Consider the following 20,180-nt stretch of genomic DNA (forward strand, 5'->3'; position numbering starts at 1 on the left):
AGTAATGTTCAGTTTGAGTAAAGGAACAAGCGTCCCACCTCCGAACAGGATATGATGTTAAATTCATCAATAACTTTACAAACTCTTTCTCTCATCTAAACTTCTCACATTGTCCAATCCCCAGCCCGATTGAAGAAACATTACTTTATTAATGGAGTAATATTAGTAACAAACATTACTAATATTAATGGAGGGGTGTATAATTTTTCTACAGTATAGTAGTTTAAAGAAAATGCTAAAAATTAAATTAGAAGACTTCTGATTCCTTTTAAATAGCTTAATTTTTTTTAACATGGAAAGGTACATTAAAAAAAGAAATAGGTGTTGTATCCTAGACTTTTAAAACAATAAAATAACTAGCTAGAAATAATTTAAGAAAATATTTCTAAGGGCACACATCTTCTAAGAGATATCCCATTTTGAAAGTGTAAAAGTTTAAAGTTAAAATATCTAATACTAAGTTCCATAACTCTTAGTGATGCATATTGAGCAAATTAGCATTTCAAGAAGCCATCATTCGGTGAATGAATGGAACACAGGCTTAGAGATTCTTTGTCACCAAAAGCCACAGGAGCAGAGATCCACAATCACCACACAGCCCTGCGCTATAAGCCTAATTTAACCTCCATCTTCTCTCCACGTGGATCTTTCACTCTCCTTAGACTGACTTCGTCACACCACAGATGCAGGCACACTGACATGGGATTATCTCTGACTCGACACTTCTCCTTACCAACTGACTTACCTGCTTTGATGGTGTACAGGTCATATGTGCATTCATCTGTCTACATATTTGCTTGGAAGGCGATGTGTGCCAGACTCTTTATGAAAGAGTCCAAGACACCGGGCCGCCTCACAGAGTCACCCAGGTGTTTCTCATGACAGGAATCACCTGTAGTTCCATAGAACTCCTGAGGTGGCGGGAGGTCCCATAAGATCAGACTTCTGCTGGGAAGAGTGAATTGGGGGCTGCTTCTCCATTATCTGAGCCACTCTTGGTGTTCAGAGCTCCCAGGCCATCCTGTTCCTACCCATCCTTACACACACCAAAAAACAAACAAACAAACAACAACAAAAAAACTCAATATTTCTTTCCCTATTAGAATAGAGAAAGGAATTGTATCTATCTATATCTATCATGCATACAAATAGAGAGAGAGAGAGAGATTTTAAAGAATTAGCTCACATTGACTGCAGAGACCAGAAACTTCAAAATCTGCACTCCTGGCCAGTATGCTTGAGGAGGATTTACACTTTAGTTCTAATCATAGTCTGGCAGAATTCCCTTCTGGTTTGTGTGTGTGTTGGCGGTGGGGGGAGGGAGGGAGGGAGGTGGTCAGTCTGTTTCTATTCAGGCCTTTAAATGACTGAATGAGGCCCACCGCTTTGTGGAGAATAATTTGCTTTACTCAAAAGATTGATTTACATGTCAATCTCATTTAAAAACCACCTTTACAGAAACATCTAGAATAATATTTGACCAAATAGGTAGGTCAAAGATTGACACATAAAATGTCACATTGACACAAGATGAACCATTGCAATGGCTTCTCTATCTCCTGTCACAATGCTACTTGTCCTTTGTCCCTAATCTTATAAATCAGTTCTGATCTCGTATCTGAATTCTTTAAGCTATCTTGTACTACTGCTCTAGGATCTTATGTGGAAATTATATTGAAAGCCTTAGAAAGTATATCAGCTCACATTTTTACGTATGCTACCTCTGGGTTTGTGGGATGTGAATCTCCTTGCAAGCAGAGATTGTATTTCTCCCTCATTTACCACCATGTCTGGGAAAAGTTTCAATAAATATCTGTTGAGTAACTACAACCTTTCATTCAAAAAATATTCATTGAGCTTGGTGGATATGAGAATATTAGCTTTACAAGTTCCTATCTTCATATCTGTTTTATTTATTGCTATAGCCCCAATACCTTGAAGCGTGCCTGGCTCATAATATCAGCTTCACAACTAATATTTGGTAAACGAATTAGAAAAAGTCACTGGCAAATAATAAGGGAGTTAAATAGAACATAGCTCCATAAAAATGGAGATTTTGCCTGACCAGGTGGTGGCACAGTGGATAGAGCATCGGACTCAGATGCAGAGGACCCAGGTTTGAAATCCCAAGGTCACCAGCTTGAGAGCAGGCTGATCTGATTTGAGCAAGGCTCATCAGCTTGAGCCCAAGATCACTGGCTTGAGCAAGGGGTCACTTAGTCTGCTGTAGCCCCCCCCCCAAGGCACATATGAAAAAGCAATCAATGAACAACTAAGGAGCCGCCACGAAGAATTGATGCTTCTCATCTCTCTCCCTTCCTGTCTGTCCCTATCTGTCTCTCTCTGTCTCTGTCACCAAACAAACAAACAAACAAATAAATAAATAAAAATAGAGATTTTATGCTTTTATATGAACTCAAATTACCTGACACAACTCTGGACATAATTGGTCATTAAATTAATCAGATAAACCCTAGCAGAAATTCAACATATTCTCAGTATTATGAATTCCCATCAAGTGGATGAATGCTTTTATTTGCTGAAAGAGAAAATCACATTATAGGAGAATTGCTGTCAGATTATACTAAGTAAAAAATTATAACCATTTTGTTTTTATTGTATTAAAGTTTATTATGCCTAACTGGTATTTTCCATTTGAATTCTATCATTAAATCTCCTCAGAACTAAAATTTTGCATATGTTAAAATATTATTGAATATACTTAATACATTTTAGCAAGAAATGATAAATTTTAAACAGATATCTTTGTAACCTTACTAAGATTAATTGAATATGTTTTAAATACCTGTTATACACTAAAAAAAAAAGCCAAAATAAAATGATCAATTTCATACTTTTCTATATGCCATCCAAGGAGTAAAATTCAGCATGCTTGTTTTTCTGTATGTGTTTAACTTCAATATCTTCAGTACGTGTATTAATGTAGCTATTTGAGGAACGTTCTAAGAGTATTTAAATCATTTACACAGGCTTTTTGGCAATAGTAGAACCAGGCACCCCACTGCTAAGGGAAACTGCTATAATAATAAAATAAAATGCATATTTTATTTAAGGACTAATGTTCCATTTCTTTAACACAAGAAAACTAAGAACTCTGAGCTAAAATGGTTTTAGGTTTCAAGTTTTATTTTCATAATGAGGTGCAAAGAGGGTTGGGTTTGAGATTAGAAAAAGAATATTGTTCCTTGTTTATATGACTAGAATGTCCAGATAGGTGACGTCTGCTGGAGAGATGTGATTACATCAATCATTTTAATTGCCGCAAGCACACCATCTCTAGTAATCCATGTATCAAAACCACACTTCTTGTTATGTTAAATGACACTGAAAAGGAAATTTTGCTAGAAGGCTCTCTGTAATCATTCTGTTTCTTTTGTAAAGTTGGTAACTGATACAATAAAAGTATTTACTTTTCCCTTCATAGGACCTGATTGGTGACTTGAAGGAGAGGCTTTCAGATCACTTCAAAGATGTCATAGTTGGCCTCATGTACTCACCACCGTCTTATGATGCTCACGAACTCTGGCATGCCATGAAGGTAGTGGTCTGATGCAAAAATATTCCTGTTAACAGGTACAGGTCCATATTTTGGTAGAGAAGAAACTACCTTCTCTAGCGTGATGTTGCTACATGTGATCAGGGAGAGAATATCTGAACAAAGATGAAACAATGGAAATACTGTAGTCAACAGAAGTGACCCTGTTAGAAGAGCCCACTGGCTGGGATTAGCCTCTTCCTTAGTTGTACCAATTCAGACTCACTCACCCAGCGGAGCTACCAAAAGGAAAAAGGAGTACATTTCAGGGATGTATTCAGAATTGTCTCTCCCCAGTATGTATTCATATATTAAGGGAGAAATGTTATGTTATGTGAACCTCTTTAAATGATTTGTGAAAATCTGGCTCATTTATTGAAAATAGGATACTGAACCAGATGGCAAATATAGCTGACATCTTTACTTGCATATTTTTGTGATCTTAAGTAAGTCCTTTACAAAAGCTACTGCTCAGATGTAGCTAAATTTTACTACCAAAGGATTAGAATCTTCTTTCTCACAGTAATTTCTATGAATTAAATTGACTACATTTTTGTTAGAGATTTTTTGGGGTAAAAATGAGGGGCAAAAAAGGCTTTTTTACATCTTTCCAAATGTTGATATTAAACACCTACAGAACTGTTGAAATCATTCCAATATAACACCTGCCAATGACAGATTAGCACAATCTGTGAATGATGTGCTACGGGAAAGAGGAAAGGAAAAAAAGAATTAAGGGAACCTGAATTCTGTCCATCGCATATTTGTAGATAATAGTCATTGTGTAAAATTCATATAAATTTCAACTGCAGTTGCATGTGTCAGTTCCTCTTGCAAAATTATGCGATTAAAAACTAAAAGAAAAAAGTCATGCTACTGTATTGATGAAATTAATATTTTAACTATAACTCATAGAATCATAAGGATTTCTGAAGCTTGTCTGTAAAAAGATGTGCTGTCTTTAAAAGTACTATCAGAGAAGAATACAGGGTGGGACAAAAGTAAGTTTATAGTTGTGGGTACATGAAAGTTTATTCTTATATTATTATTTATTAACTATTGTTTTATTTTCTATACAAACAACTGTAAACCTACTTTTGCCCCACCCTATACATGCATTTGGCTGTGAGGGACCATGGAAAGTACCCAATTCAAATGTTTAGGCAAATAATACAAAATAGTACAATCTAGGAAAAGGCAGGGAGACGTCCCTAAACATCCCTGGGAAATTAAGAGACCCAGGTTCTGGTTTCAGCTTGCTGAAGAACTGATATATTTGAGCAGCATTAAATCAGTGTCATGAGCATTGTTTAAACACCTTTTTCCACATGATTTAGAAATGTCCATGTTGTTTTATTCTAAATGAATGAACAGATTTCAAGTAATATCCTCTTCTCGGGATCAAACAGCTGGTACATAGCAGAGTCAGAACTGAATCGGGCTTATCTTGAGCCCAAACACACGTCTTTGGCCTCTGCCACCTCTCAGAACTCCTGAAATGCTGTATCCATTTATATTATAGAAAGGGCACTACCGTTCCCAATACAAATGCCTTCATATTTCTCTCTTTCTGTCTTTCCAGGGAGCAGGCACTGAAGAGAATTGCCTCATTGATATATTAGCTTCTAGAACAAATGGAGAAATTTTTCAAATGCGAGAAGCCTACTGTTTGCGTAAGGAAATAGACATATATTTTACACACATATAAACTTTATATTTTTCAAGTAACACAAATAATATTCATTTATATATTTTAAAAGACTTTCTAAGAAAGTTCTATTTGAAATATCACTTATTCAAAAGCAATTAATTCATTAAATAAAATCGATGATTAGGGTATTAAAAATTAAACAATTCCTTTGACAATCAAACTAACCAAATTTTCCAGGAAAATAATTAAGTTTCCATGAGGTGAATGTTTACATTAAGACAAAAAGGTAAGCCCTGGCCGGTTGGCTCAGCGGTAGAGCGTCGGCCTAGCGTGCGGAGGACCCGGGTTCGATTCCCGGCCAGGGCATACAGGAGAAGCGCCCATTTGCTTCTCCACCCCTCTGCCGCGCTTTCCTCTCTGTCTCTCTCTTCCCCTCCCGCAGCCAAGGCTCCATTGGAGCAAATGATGGCCCGGGCGCTGGGGATGGCTCCTTGGCCTCTGCCCCAGGCGCTAGAGTGGCTCTGGTCCCAACATGGCAACGCCCAGGATGGGCAGAGCATCGCCCCCTGGTGGGCAGAGCGTCGCCCCATGGTGGGCGTGCCGGGTGGATCCCGGTCGGGCGCATGCGGGAGTCTGTCTGACTGTCTCTCCCTGTTTCCAGCTTCAGAAAAAAGAAAAAAAAAAAAAGACAAAAAGGTGCCCTGCACAGTGGTTTAGGGAACATTTTGTCTCTTAACCAGGAGAGACCAGGTACGTAGACAAAATAAAGCAAAATGCAGTAACTGTTCAGCCAGTTGTACAAATATGGGTCACTACTTCATTTCATATAAATTTCATAATCACTGTAATCTACTTCAAAATCAGATTTGTACACATTTTAAAAGTAGAAAGGTTAACTATTTTCATTTTCAAAAAGATTTAATGCACAATGTATTATGTGATATCGAATGTCAACCAAATGTTCCAGACAGTCTGCTATATTGCCTTTGAACAAAAACAAGACTTTCCCAAGTGAAATTAAGTCTGACCCTTCAGTTAAAATATTAAAGTGAGAGAAAGCACTTGGGAAAACTCTGTGCTAAACAGCAGTCTATGGAAACATAATCCATAATTCTAAATTTTGAGAATTAGAGAATGTGAAATGACTTCCAATGTTGTGTTTCAATTGTGGAATGAAGATAATATTTTTTAAGAAAACAGAGCCATGCTTATGTTGCTGTTATGTGTCAGATTTCTTTGGTGAAGTGATTATTGGCTTCCTCTGAGTAGAAGGTAGTACAAGACAAAGAAATACCAACGGATTGATTATATTTCCTGTACTTTCCACTCTCAACTGAGGAAGTAGTGTTTGGTTCTATAATAACTCAGACCTTTAACATGGATGTTTTTTTACCCAGAATACAGCAGTAACCTTCAAGAAGACATTTATTCAGAGACCTCAGGACACTTCAGAGATACTCTCATGAATTTGGTCCAGGTATGATACTCAAAAACTCACACCATTGTGCACTATTAAAAAATAGATACGTTTCATGTTCAAAAAACAAAGCAGAAAACTCCATTTCACATCAATTTAACAGTAAATTCTATATAATAACACTTACTGAATACCAAGTCAATTCATATCACTATAGAAACAGAAACATGAGTTGAGTATAGAGACAAATAAATATAAATAGTATACTTTCTATGTTATTTTGCTATCTTCCTCATTTGGGGTGGATTCATATGTCAAATCAAAGACAGGTGGCATAATTTCCTTTAGTGTGTGTTTAATATGATTAAGAACTTGACACTGTACTTTACACATATTTTGTATGATTTAATTGAAAAAAGGGATAAATATATTAGCCCGATTAGAGCACAAACTAACAATTCCATTCATTACTTGGAAGCATAGATTTTTAATTTTTGTCTGTGTGTCTGTGTGGGGGTGTTTGTGTGTGTGTGTGCATAAGTTATTGTCAGTTTTGAATTAGTGATAAAAATGTACAAAAGAGTTGTTGGGAAGGAGGCCAAGTAGATCCTGTTCCAACTAGAGAAGAATGGTAACTTGCACTGAGTGGATTCCTTCAAATTCCTGTAAGTGCTAAAAAGCAGCCTAGTACTAAGCAAATTAAATTTAAAAATTTAATTTAAAAAAAACAAAATTAAGAATTTTCTTGTGTGTTTAGTTTTGATTATTTGCTTTAGAGCTGCATGGTTTAACTGCATAATTCAGAACTTGCTCATATCACCAATCTCAATTAACCAAATTCTTTTCTGAGGATTCTAAATCTAGGATTGTAATATCAGTGGCGAATAGATAGTTTGGTTTTTTTATAATTTTAATATTTTAAAATAATCTTACTTGTCAAATGAATGCTCTCTTTTAAATGTCATAAGATTAATTATAATTAAAACAGTCTCTCCATTTAGATGAGTCATTATTTTTTATTTTCAAGTAATGATGTTATGTAATATAAATTAAAACAACAGTATTCAGTCAGAAATTCATGTTGGTATATGTGTTATTACTAATAGAAGAGTAAAGCTAATAATCTCATTGTAAATTTATGAGCTGCATTCTGATGTCAAACAAGTTTTTATTTACATTAGTATCCAAATAGAAATTTATTATAATTACTAAGGAAAAATATAAGTTGTCTAATAGGAAAAAGTGTCTTTCATGAGGATTACTTAGCATTCTTGTAGGACTATATCAGAGTTCAGCTTCTTCTGCCCAATTCTGCTTCTTTCTTTGATCGGTGTTGAACCCAAGCACATTGTAAAATAAACAAGAGCATGTTCTCTCCAGCTCCGAATCACCTTCCCAGGGAACCCAAAGGAATAGAACCAAACCCAAGGAATAGAGATAACAGGAAACCTAACTGGCTATATCTCTTCCTTGGAGAGATGAGGAAATTGAAGCCCAGAAATGTTAGTTTGCCCAACATTACACAGCTGCTGCATGAGAGGGCTAATATGAAAATGGACTTTAGTACACTATACCTCCATTGTTCATTTTAATTCACCTCCAACCCAGTTTGATTCCATGCCAGTTCTACTTCTCTTTGGTAAAATATCAATGACCAATATACAAATAACCTCTTGGAATCTCAGCGCCTCTTTAAAGGTTGAGCTATACAGCACCTAAAAGTAACTGATATCTGAGAATCAGGATCACAATGTATCTTCACAGAGCAAATAGTCTTATATTGCAGGAAAAAAAAACATACTTCTAAAAATTTGACGTGAGAGAAAGTAAAGAAGGTAAAAAAAAACCCAATAGAAATAGTATTTTCCTTTGATGTAATAATAGGGCAACCAATCTTATTCATAATTGCAGTTCTTTTTTCATGAAATTAAATAATAATGCTTTATTATTGATAGAGTGTATTGGTGAGTATAGGTATTTGTAAGTATGTATATAATGGTAATCTGTACAGACACACATTTGAAAATAACACACAACAATTTATTTCATGACTGGGTTTCACCTAATTTGTATTTTGACTAAATAAGATAGACTATAACTTATTAAGTTCAATTTCTAAAATTTGAACTTAAGTGGTATATGTGTGTGTGTTACCTTGAAATAGCTTTTTAGTATAATAAAGTTTTTCTATCAACATAGAATATCAAAATGAGGGTAAATAGAGACCTACATTTTATCAGAATCTTTACTTAAAAATTATATACTTATACAGTTTCACATTTCCCTTAAATTTTAAAACACATTTGAAATGTATAAAATAATACATATGTAATAGAAATTGCTTTACTCATAATAGAAAATAGAAGTAAAACATATAAAAAGGTGGATCTTCACATAAAATCTCTTAATATGTTTTTTTCAGAAGTCAAAATTTCCTTGGTACTTCATACTTCTTAGCAAAATGTATAATTTATTTTAAATATGTTCAAGCTCTTTCATTGACTCTGACTTCTACATTATTGGCTCTTCAGTTGGGACCTCCTGATTTAGGATTTGGATCAGTAAGTTGAGAAGACTGGAAGAAGATATGAATTAGGAAACTGAAAAAGCCCATCCCTTCTTCTGACCACTGTCTGTGGGGTCCACCATCTCAGAGACAATCTGTGTACATATTTTACAAAAAGAAAATGGAATTCCTTACTAAAGGGGTTTGTGGCCTGAAGGTTGCTGCAGTGTAACCAAATCTCTTACACTCTCTAGATGGGATTTTTAAACTCTCTGTCCTTGTCTGTTTGTCTGTGGATCTATCTGTCTATCTATCTATCTATCTATCTATCTATCTATCTATCTATCTATCTATCTATCTATCTATCTATCTATACATCCATCCATCCATCGTCTCTGTAAAACAACATAGTATGGTTTTTTATATCTGTTTCCTTTGACTCTGTTATAATTCAGGTGTATGTTCTTGGATTTATCATTTAACCTTTCTGTGATTCAGATTAGAGACATTCACTCTGTAAATTAAGGGATGTGAATCCATTCTTCTCTCAGTGCCTTCCTAGTACAAATAGTCTAAATGTCTTCAGTTGTTATCATTACATTCTTTATCTCCCTGTGCTGGGTTACTTTCAAAAATCAAAGGGAAGACTGTCCATGGCTTTCAACTTTTTCACACCGTGAAAATTAATACACACCTCTTTTGGTAAATTGACAGAGATCAAGGGAATGAGAGCACTGGGTCCTTAAAGTGTTCATGAAATGGAAAGTGCTGAAAATTACTGTCACATTTTCTGGGAGAGAAGATCTTTCACTTAATCTATCGAGTATTTTCCTACAGGGCTATTTCTAATAAGGTAACGACTCAGCCAGAACGCATTCTTATTGAAAACGGATGCCAATCATTTCACTGGCTCACAACATTTCCCGTGTGCTTTTATTAAACAAGATTTATGGGAGATCTAGTTATCTACTGAATAATGAAAAATGAGTCAGAGGTTAATTAATCAATATGTGCAAATCACACTGGAGATGATACAAAGAAAAAGAATAGAAACTACCCAACTGGATGCGGCTTCCGCGTCGTGGCTGTCTTGGCTCCTGACAGTTTCTCAGACTTGCGCAGTGAGGCCTCAGGGGATGTTATTGCCAAAACCTTTCGGCGATCATCTGTAGTCAAGCCTGCCTACTTTAAATACGTTCAGTTATATTTTAATCCACCTTATTTCTTCCTTTCACATTTTTATTTTGCCCCTAATCCAAGTTCTGCACTCATTTATGCCATTTTTCTGGCATTTACATCAATTACTCATATGAATGCTGCTATCTTAGGCTTTTTAGATGACAAAACCAGCTTGACTCTGCCTTGGTGGGAAAAGCTTAATCACAAACTTACTTATTCACATCCTTTTGCTCTAGCAGTCTGCTTAGAGTGCTCTCGGCAATCAACTGCACCAAGGAGTAAACAGATAGGCACCACTTCGAGTTAAATGTCCAAAAATCTTATCTTTCAAGAAAAATGTTCGATATACAGAACTGCATAAAATTCTTAAATATTTCTGAGAAACTTTCCAAGGGTGCATGTTTACTTAGTTATCTAGTTTAATTGAAGTTCATTAGGAGAACAAGAATGGTGTAAAGCCAAGTGCATGGTTAAGATGAACAGGGGAAGGGTGGTAGGTACAGACAAGAACAGGACCAAACAATGAATCCTATAACTTTCTAATAATCAGAGATTAAAAAGGAGAAGAAAAAACAATACACAAGACTGAGAAGGACTAGCCAATGAAGTAGAAAGAATAAAAAAGAGAGTTCATGATCCTGGAAGCCCAGTGATGAATGTACAGCAGGAAGGAGAGAGTGAATAATCGTTTCAAGTTCTCGATTAGGTCAATTAAGATGAAGATTAAGAATTACCATGATCAGTTTATGTTATTAAATAAATGGTATATATCCATTAAATTTACACAAAGCCATTTCTTGCTTTGTGTAAATTAAAAGCATAGGAGAGCGACCAGAGGAGATTGTCTTAAAATAATGAGGGTTTTTTTAGGCAGAGTTTAGTAGCCAAACCCAAGGAATAGAAATAACATTGAAATAGAATAATCATCCTTCTCTAACAATCAGAACTTGGTTAATTTAGTATCTATAAACCCATATATCTTTTTATCTTCAAGGGGCAAAAAATATACAATCACTAAGGTCCCTAAATCTCAACAGTTCCATAATTTAAAAATAAAACAGCACCCATAATCCTACCACTCAATACAATTTTCACTCTAAATGTTATCTTCTATCCCTTGCTCATATATGTATAAAGCATAGTTATTTATATACATAAATAGATAGATTTTAAAAATAAGAATTGCATTTGTGTGTTCTTAGTCACCTGATATTTTAAGCAAATGAAATGGATCAGAAGAAAATGTGTCTGATAGTCATGTCAATTTTTTTCTTAGCTGTAGCCCTCTGATAAACAATAATTTCTGAATTATGATTAAAAATATTAAATTTCCAGAGCTAAAAAGTTGCAGACAAGAAATTTTCACTACAAATAAATCAATCTTTCTCATATGCCTTAAACTTGTGGTTAGCAAGGGAAAAAAAAACCCTAATATTTAATCTAATATAGCAAATTTAATCCATACAATATGTGAAACAATTTGGGTACATGGTTATTTTCACATATACGTTTATTGAGTTAATAAATACTCAAGTGTCTAATTTCTGGCCCTCCTCTCTCCTTCTAAGAAGGCACTTGGTGGGAAGGTGTGTGTGTTTTATGAGCTGTCATCAGGAGAGCGACATTGTCCTCAGGTCACCAAGATATTCTCTGCATCCTGTTCATCTCTGCTATAGAACTCTGGGCATGGAGCATCTGAGGTGTAGATGTCCAGAATATGACTGTTTCTCAGTGCCCACTGTCAAACCATACAGCTGGTGAATTTGTTTTATATTTTGTCTCCATTTGGTTAGAGCCAAATAACTTTCAGCCTCAACTTTGCTTTCACTGGAACTGAAGAATGCTCCTGACATCTAGCTGTGTCTCACACAGTTCCAGCCAATGTGGTCTACCATGTAAGCCCTTGGCTTCTGGTACTATCTGTGCCTGCAATAGTCCTAAACGATTCCATCTGCCAAGCTCCCTAGCCAGTTTCTCAGCTAGCATGACAGTTCATCGGGAGCACATAAGAAATTTGGAACCTATTCATGTGACTTGGGTATTAAGATGAATTCAAGAGAGGTATATTCAGCACTTCCCTCAGCCCAATCATACTGTGTCATAGCAATGTGGCCCTTTCCAGAGTTTGAAAAGATAATAGGAGCAGAAATTGGGTCTATAATCTTCATACAGCATCAGGGTGGTTAACTCTTTTGCAGACAGACACAAAATTTCTGGCAGATGGGACCACAGACAGGCAGTTGAAAAACACTGCTTTATATGATGAAGCAATGGGGATGAAACAAATATATAAAATATAATCACTCCATAAATCCTAGGTTTCATGATTATTTTATTGTTACATATATCCATTTACATCCTACACATAGTTAGAGACCAAATATTAACCCATTCTTTGTACATTTTCACTCAAACAACGTTATATCCCACGTCTTCCCCCCACCGCCAGGCTGCGGATGCTCTTTTTGCTGGGGAAGAAGATACTGCACAGAAAGTTGAAAAAGTGAAAAACATTGCAACATCTTTGAAATATTCCCATTGCTGCAAAGAACAAAAAGAACCCACATTTTAAAAAGATATTTCATAACATATTTAAGAAATAGAAGACTAACTCTAAATAATGACAGGAATTACCACTGTGTTTTGTGGTTCAGAGGTTTTTGTCCCAATAATTCTAGATGAGTTGTCAGTTAAGAACAGCTACAAAGGAAAACCTGTGTTTATTTTACAGGGAAGCAGAGAGGAAGGGTATGCGGACCCGGCTATGGCTGCTCAGGATGCGATGGTAAATAGAACCAGCCTCAAAATGACTATACATGACCTTTGCTAAACTGCTCTGGGGAGGCTATGGTGCTAGTCCCTGCACGTATGATGGATGTTTCAGGTCCTGTGGGAAGCCTGTCAGCAGAAGACAGGGGAACACAAAACCATGCTACAAATGATCCTGTGCAACAAGAGTTATCAACATCTGTGGCTGGGTAATTATCAATCAGGTTTTTGGGTTTTTTTGGTACTTAACTGATTATATGATAGAAAGCATGTAGTTAATTAGAAAAAATGGGGGTGGGGGAGGATGTTACATGTAATTAGAAGAAAGTTATCTCAAAGGTACTGATTTGAATTATGTTTATACAGATCTGTCTCATCTAATGACATTACTAAGGAATAAACCATCCTATAATTTTAATTTTTCCAATAACTGACTGTAACCTTTAAATACTGAACCTTTAAAAACTATCTCTGTTTGGCCCTGGCCTGTTGGCTCAGTGGTAGAGCGTCGGCCTGGCGTGCAGAAGTCCCGGGTTCGATTCCCGGCCAGGGCACACAGGAGAGGCGCCCATCTGCCTCTCCACCCCTCCCCCTCTCCTTCCTCTCTGTCTCTCTCCACCTCTGGCAGCGAGGCTCCATGGGAGCAAAGATGGCCCGGGCGCTGGGGATGGCTCCTTGGCCTCTGCCCCAGGTGCTAGAGTGGCTCTGGTCGCGGCAGAGCGACGCCCGGGAGGGGCAGAGCATCGCCTCTGGTGGGCGTGCCGGGTGGATCCCGGTCGGGCTTATGCGGGAGTCTGTCTGTCTCTCCCCGTTTCCAGCTTCAGAAAAACAAAACAAAACAAAACAAAAAACCACTATCTCTGTTTTTGGTGGAGAACTTACTCAAATGTATTAGCTAAGGCATACTATAAGTTCTCCTGCAAAGAATATAATGAACATAGCTTAATCAGTCTATTGTGAGTCACGATTGTTATTACTGTACTGACATCATGATTTATGTGAAGCTGCCATTTTGGTCTTAGAGGTGCACTCATATTAGTTTGCATTTTGATTTTTCCCCAAACTGCTGTACCTTTCTGTTTCTCTTATTCAGAAATAATTCTATTGGTTTTTTACATATATGAAACATACAAAAATTTATAAAAATTGCTAAAAGATTGTGTACTTAAACCCAACTCCCACCCCTAAACTTTATTTATCTTTAGTATGTATAGCAAAATAATCAATATTTGTAATTTAAATTTATCAGATTTATAATTTTATAATATTTCTATTGAATTATATCAATTTGTTAAAGTTTTCCAGGAATTTCAAAATATTTCTGGGCAAGACATAGTAGAAGCCATTAATGAATGTTATGATGGATATTTTAAAGAGCTGCTAGTTGCAATAGGTAAGTAATAATATATTTGGTGTACAGCAGACCTTTTATAACACAACAAATGCCGATTGGCTCTGATTATATTAAAGATGGATGAGTAAACTCTTGATTAAGTCACTTTCTCTTGAATTTGATTGTTTAAAAGGGATGTTAACTTTACAGAGGAAAAGTGCATCAGCTACTGATAAAATGCACTAAGCTAACAACCTGATAAATTGAATGAATGCACACCCTTCCGTAATAGCTGATTCAATTTTCACACTAGGAAACATAGGATTCTCAGCTGCTCTCTTTCTTTCTCTCTCTCAAATATTTGGGATCTCACACCTTTAAACTCATTTTATATATACTGACTACTATTCTCTTGTTAAAAAGCAGATACATGCTAGCAATATGGGTTTCTTTTCTCCACCAGGAAAAGAATGTTTTGTTACCATCTCTAATAAATTTGTCTTTAGGGGTAAGTTTTACTATAAGAAAACTTATAGTAAACTTATTTACCAAGCTGTTATATTAGTAGTGATTTCTACAGGCTACTGTGAGAGAAACATATCTGCTGCTTCTTCCTAAAAGAAAGCATCCCTACACAAAGGGGGAAAAAATGGTAGCTATCTATAAAAGCTACTGTTAACTACCCATGCCTTGCTTTGTGTTGTGCTGCGACTTGACTTGATAGCACTCATTGCAAGCACTACAAATGAGGGGTCATTGTGATGTGTTGCCCATAGGAGGCATACATCAGGTATTCACTTTCTTTTCAGAACAAATGAATGTTTTGGTTTTTCTATCCCTAGACTGGGATAGACATACATGGGCATGAAAGCTGAGAGATGAAATTTTAAGGAGTGCTAAGCTAGGGTTCCATAAAAAGGGTTTGGTGGGTTCTATGAAGTCCCTAAAAACAGTATACAAAGTAAGCATATTTGTCTGTTTATTTTCTAAGGTGCATATAGTTTATCATATTCTCAACATAATTTAATATTTCCATATATCACATACATCAAATCTCCCAACTTTACAAACAAAACCTGAGGAGGTTAAATGACTACTACAAAGTCCATCAACTAATTAGCAACAAAATGAGAACTATGATTAGAACTCATGTCATCTGAATGTCAAGATAGCACCCTTTCCACTATACTATAGCCACCAACAAAGTGGTAGTCATGAGACAGGTAATAGCAGACATTAGAAATAACAGGAAACAACTTACCTGCTTCATTCATTCACTCAATAAACATTTATTGAGTATTTACTATTCTGGTCATTGATTTAGGCACTGCAGATGGGACAGTAAAACAACAGCAGCAAAGTAATGGAAGTGCTCGTCTTAAGGCACTAATATTCCATCATGGTTTTGATTAGATGACTTCCAACATTGGTATAGACCAGTTTTTGTCCAGACATTTTCTTCTTAAGAAAATGAGACCTCAGAACAATTCACAAGTCTACACAGACTCTAAAAATAGTGTTTGGGAAGATGAAGTGCATGGGACTATGTCACATTGAATTGTACAGTAATAAAAATCTATAACAGTGGTGGTAAACTGGGTCTCTTTCATTCTCTTTATTTAACTTTCAGATAAAGAGGATATATTTTATGAAGAAAATAAGAGAGTTCCAAGAAATTGAGATAAATGGAAATCTGAATTAATCATTATAATATTATTTCTTTATATTTTTTTATTGGTTATGGTTTTACCACTCATCTAAATGTTGAAATTTTAAGGCAATGTATTTATATAATGAGAGATTCTACATAGACCTCACAGAGGCCTTTCTAAGATTATAACAGAAAAAAAGTGTGCTCATTGTTTCTCAAATATTGAAGAAAATATATATTGTTACTCTCAAACTTTTCTTCTCTCTCTGATATTCTGTAGTTCTCTGTGTTCGAGACAAACCAGCCTATTTTGCTTATAGACTGTATACTGCAGTCCATGTAAGTATGACCCACATATTTTTATAATTTCTCTGGAAACCATGTCTACTTCCTTAAAGAACTAGTTTTACTTCCATTTTTAAATATTGATTTTCATTTTTAAGTTTGTATGCAAATATACACATTTAAAAGAAAATATGCTCTGGTGAAAAATATACAGCAAATGAGTCCTATCAGGTAATAATGCTCTGCTTTCTGTATCAAATTGAGGAAGATAACAAGTATGATTCCTTGTGGCTTGTCACCTCCATGTGCTTTAGCATTTCTTAGGAACTGAACAAACTAGACAATCCAGATGCTTTTGTATCTTGCTAAAGACCCCTACCTATACTCATGCAAGTAAGTACAAGACATATGATGTCAAGCAGAAAATGCCAAAATGTTACATACCCTCGGTAAGAGATTGCTACATTCTTAAAGTTTAAAAACACAAAATAATATCAGAGGTTATTTTTAAACATAAAATTGTATTTTAAAAATAATACTTTAAATGAGATAGCTAGACAGCGGTAAACTCTAAAGCTATTTTTGTAATTATATGAGAATGTTTCTCATAGTTTAGTGAGCTAGTAGCTAATCTCACATCCTTTGGTGCACGCATTTTTAAAGAAACAAATACTTCAATGCCTGAGACAATTCACACCTTATCCATCATGTGCATGAAACATTTAGAAAAAGAAATGGTCTGATACAAATCATTATACATATGTCATAGCCTTTAAAACACAATGAAAATTATTAAAAAACAATTCACCTGTAAAACAATTTTAATCATTAAAGTGTTTTATCCTCAAAGAAATTTTAGCAAACTTCTTAAAAATAGCCACCATGCTAGGATAACATGCTAATTGTCAAGAATATTTCTGCTACATATCTTGTGTAAAAAGTAATTTTTGTTTTTATATACAAGAACCTATTTATCATCAGACACAGAGGGAGATCAAGTGCTCACTGTTTATTCTATTATATTTCCAAGCAGAAAATATTGATTTGATTTAAAAAGTATATAAAATGGTGTATTGGGAAATGCTATTAGATGATTTCAACAGTTTTCTTCTCCAAAAATAGAATAAAGTTTCGCCGGTGAGTGACCATGGGAACCCAACCACAATTACTCTGATTCTATTTATGCCAAAATGAGTGCTACTTATTCTAATAGTAAATAAAACTACCCATGCTGTGTGTGTTGCAATGTAAAAAGTAAGGTGTGTGTACCCTCAAATAGTTTGAAATTAAAGAGAGAGAGTGTATATTCAAGTAATTAAATTGTTGATGAGGCCCTAAAATGTAAACTATTGATAAAAATGTTTTCATCACCTCTAACCAAAGAAAATTTCTGCGCTTTTTTCCAGTGGACATTACATGAATAATAAATGAGTTAAATGCAGAAATTTGGTTAGATCATTCATTTATTCAACTCAAATTAGGAAAGGCTTGTTAGTGGGTCTGCACCTAAAACATTCAGACATCAAATATTATTTTATACTTACTGGCCACTGGATGTCACCATTACTCCATCTGAAGAGACAACTTACAATTTGGAAAAGTCTCCTTTCTGAAGCTAGTACACAAAACGTTGTTTTGTATTTTTCAGTATTTGGGTTTAAATCAGTAAATGTTTCAAGTACCTGGAATTGATATTTTTATAATTTTCAATAACAAACAGACAACAAAATAAAAATGTAATTGTTGCATTAGTCATATCAACAGTCATCTAACAGGGTTCGGAATCTCCTCCCACCTGGTCCCCCCCCCCCCCCCACTGCCCCGGCCCCACTGGCCAAGAAGAATTTTTACCTAGAAAGAGAATATGATCAGATTTGCATTTTATAATGTAGTGTGTGAAAGGTGACAAGGCTGACAACTACAGACTCAGGGTGATCAAGATAGTGACACTGGAAATGAGAGATGAAGAGGTCAAATAGGGAGAGCTTGATTGTGTCTGTACGCAAGAGAGAGGGAGGCAGAGGTAACTCTCGAATCTGACATGGGCACTCCCGGATGGCGCTGCCTGTGTTTCAGGGATACAGAAAAGAGGATGAGTCTATTTTAGTCAGAATAACTGCAAGGTACTGTTTTCTCAAATATTTTTTTCCTTCCCTTTTGTGTATCTTTTAGGACTTTGGTTTCCATAATAAAACTTTAATCAGGATTCTAATTGCAAGAAGTGAAATAGACCTGATGACCATAAGGAAGCAGTACAGAGAGAGATATGGAAAATCCCTATTTCATGATATCAAGGTAAGTCTCACGCATGTGACTTATTTTCACCCATAGTTTGTCCTTTTTGAAACTGAAATAAGAGCTTTCATTGAAATAACCTCATCTTAGAGCCTAAAAAGTTAACTAAATTGACAGGGATAATTGACTTTAGTACCTTAGACAGCCCTTACTGCCTCAGCAGTGCTAACTGAGGGAACCCCTTCAGATCTCATTCCTCTTTCATGGGTTCTAAGCAAAAATCATTGATGTGTTCAAGTAAAACATTCATTCCCTAATTGTGTAAGGTGTTTTACAAGCTACATTCTGAAGTATGATCAGCATTTAAAGAAATACATTTTGCAACAAGACCACATAAAGCGTGAAGAGGTTTCTTAGGTCAGTTCAGCTGTCCTTTCATATTGTCAGAAAGGAAGGCAGGCAGCCAATCAAATCCCACAAATGGTAAGTTAGAGAAATTTAATACTGACAGTTCCGTAAAATTCTATACACTCCTACCCCTTTAGCCCTTGAAGAACTAAGAAGCAATGATTCAGAAGTAAACAAGTCAGTTTTATCATTCTGCGATGTCTAAACTTTCCTCGAGATTTTGATAAAAACTAGTGAAGAATTATCAGAATATATAGAATGTCCTATGTAGTTTTAGGCATGCAATAGAAAATGAAAATGCTCGATTCCTTTTACAAAAAGTTATAAAGAATTTTCAGAAATCACCAAGCGGAGCATCAAACCAAGCTAGGAGCCCTGAGAATATACTTTAACTCCCATTTCACATATACCTAGCTTGTTCACATTTGTTTCATTGAAAATTTCAATTGCATGAATGACTTTTTAATTGAAAGAATAATCCAGAAGCAACTCGACAACCCAGATACCAAAAGACCACAAAAAAAAACACAAAAGACTCTGTATGTCTTTGAGTACCCAGAGTGGTTTTTAAGAGGAAGAGTTGGTGAAACAATTAAGAGAAATCTTATTCCTGTGCCTTTAATAAAACTTTCCTACATCCCAAAACTAGTAGAGATGATAAACATTTCTTATTGAGATATGCACGTCATAACTTATACAAATGGCCAATAGATATATGAAAAGATGCTCATCTTCATTAGTTATTAGAGAAATGCAAATCAAACTACAATGAGATACCACCTCACACCTGTTAAATTAGCTATTATCAACAAGACAGGTAATAACAAGTGTTGGAGAGGCTGTGGAGAAAAAGGAACCCTCATTCACTGTTGGTAGGAATGTAAATTAGTACAGCCACTATGAAAGAAAGTATGGTGGTTCTTCAAAAAATTAAGAATAGAACTACCTTATGACCCAGCAATCTTTCTACTGTGTATATACTCCCAAAACTCGACAACAGTGGTACATAAAGACACATGTGCCCCCATGTTTATCACAGCATTATTCACAGTGGCCAAGACATGGAAACAACCAAAGTACCCTTCGCCAGAGAATTGAACAAAAAAGATGTGGTACATATATACAATGGAAGACTTCTCAGCCATAGGAAATGATGACATAGTATCATTTATGACCATATGAATGGACCT

The 20,180-nt window shown here is 35.5% G+C and overlaps 1 protein-coding gene across 1 annotated transcript in view; it reads left to right on the forward strand.

The window, feature by feature from the left end:
• The window catches only part of ANXA10 (annexin A10), a 76,042-nt gene that overhangs the window by 54,310 nt on the left and 1,552 nt on the right, over nt 1-20,180 (forward strand). Inside the window, exons 4-11 of the mRNA XM_066387862.1 lie at nt 3,446-3,559; nt 5,139-5,229; nt 6,605-6,684; nt 13,041-13,094; nt 13,194-13,287; nt 14,376-14,471; nt 16,343-16,401; nt 18,520-18,642. Of these exons, the coding sequence (XP_066243959.1) occupies nt 3,446-3,559; nt 5,139-5,229; nt 6,605-6,684; nt 13,041-13,094; nt 13,194-13,287; nt 14,376-14,471; nt 16,343-16,401; nt 18,520-18,642 (711 nt within the window). The remainder of the gene's footprint in view (nt 1-3,445; nt 3,560-5,138; nt 5,230-6,604; nt 6,685-13,040; nt 13,095-13,193; nt 13,288-14,375; nt 14,472-16,342; nt 16,402-18,519; nt 18,643-20,180) is intronic.

The sequence above is a fragment of the Saccopteryx leptura genome, chromosome 1, assembly GCF_036850995.1.
Source record: "Saccopteryx leptura isolate mSacLep1 chromosome 1, mSacLep1_pri_phased_curated, whole genome shotgun sequence".
Taxonomy (NCBI): domain Eukaryota; kingdom Metazoa; phylum Chordata; class Mammalia; order Chiroptera; family Emballonuridae; genus Saccopteryx; species Saccopteryx leptura.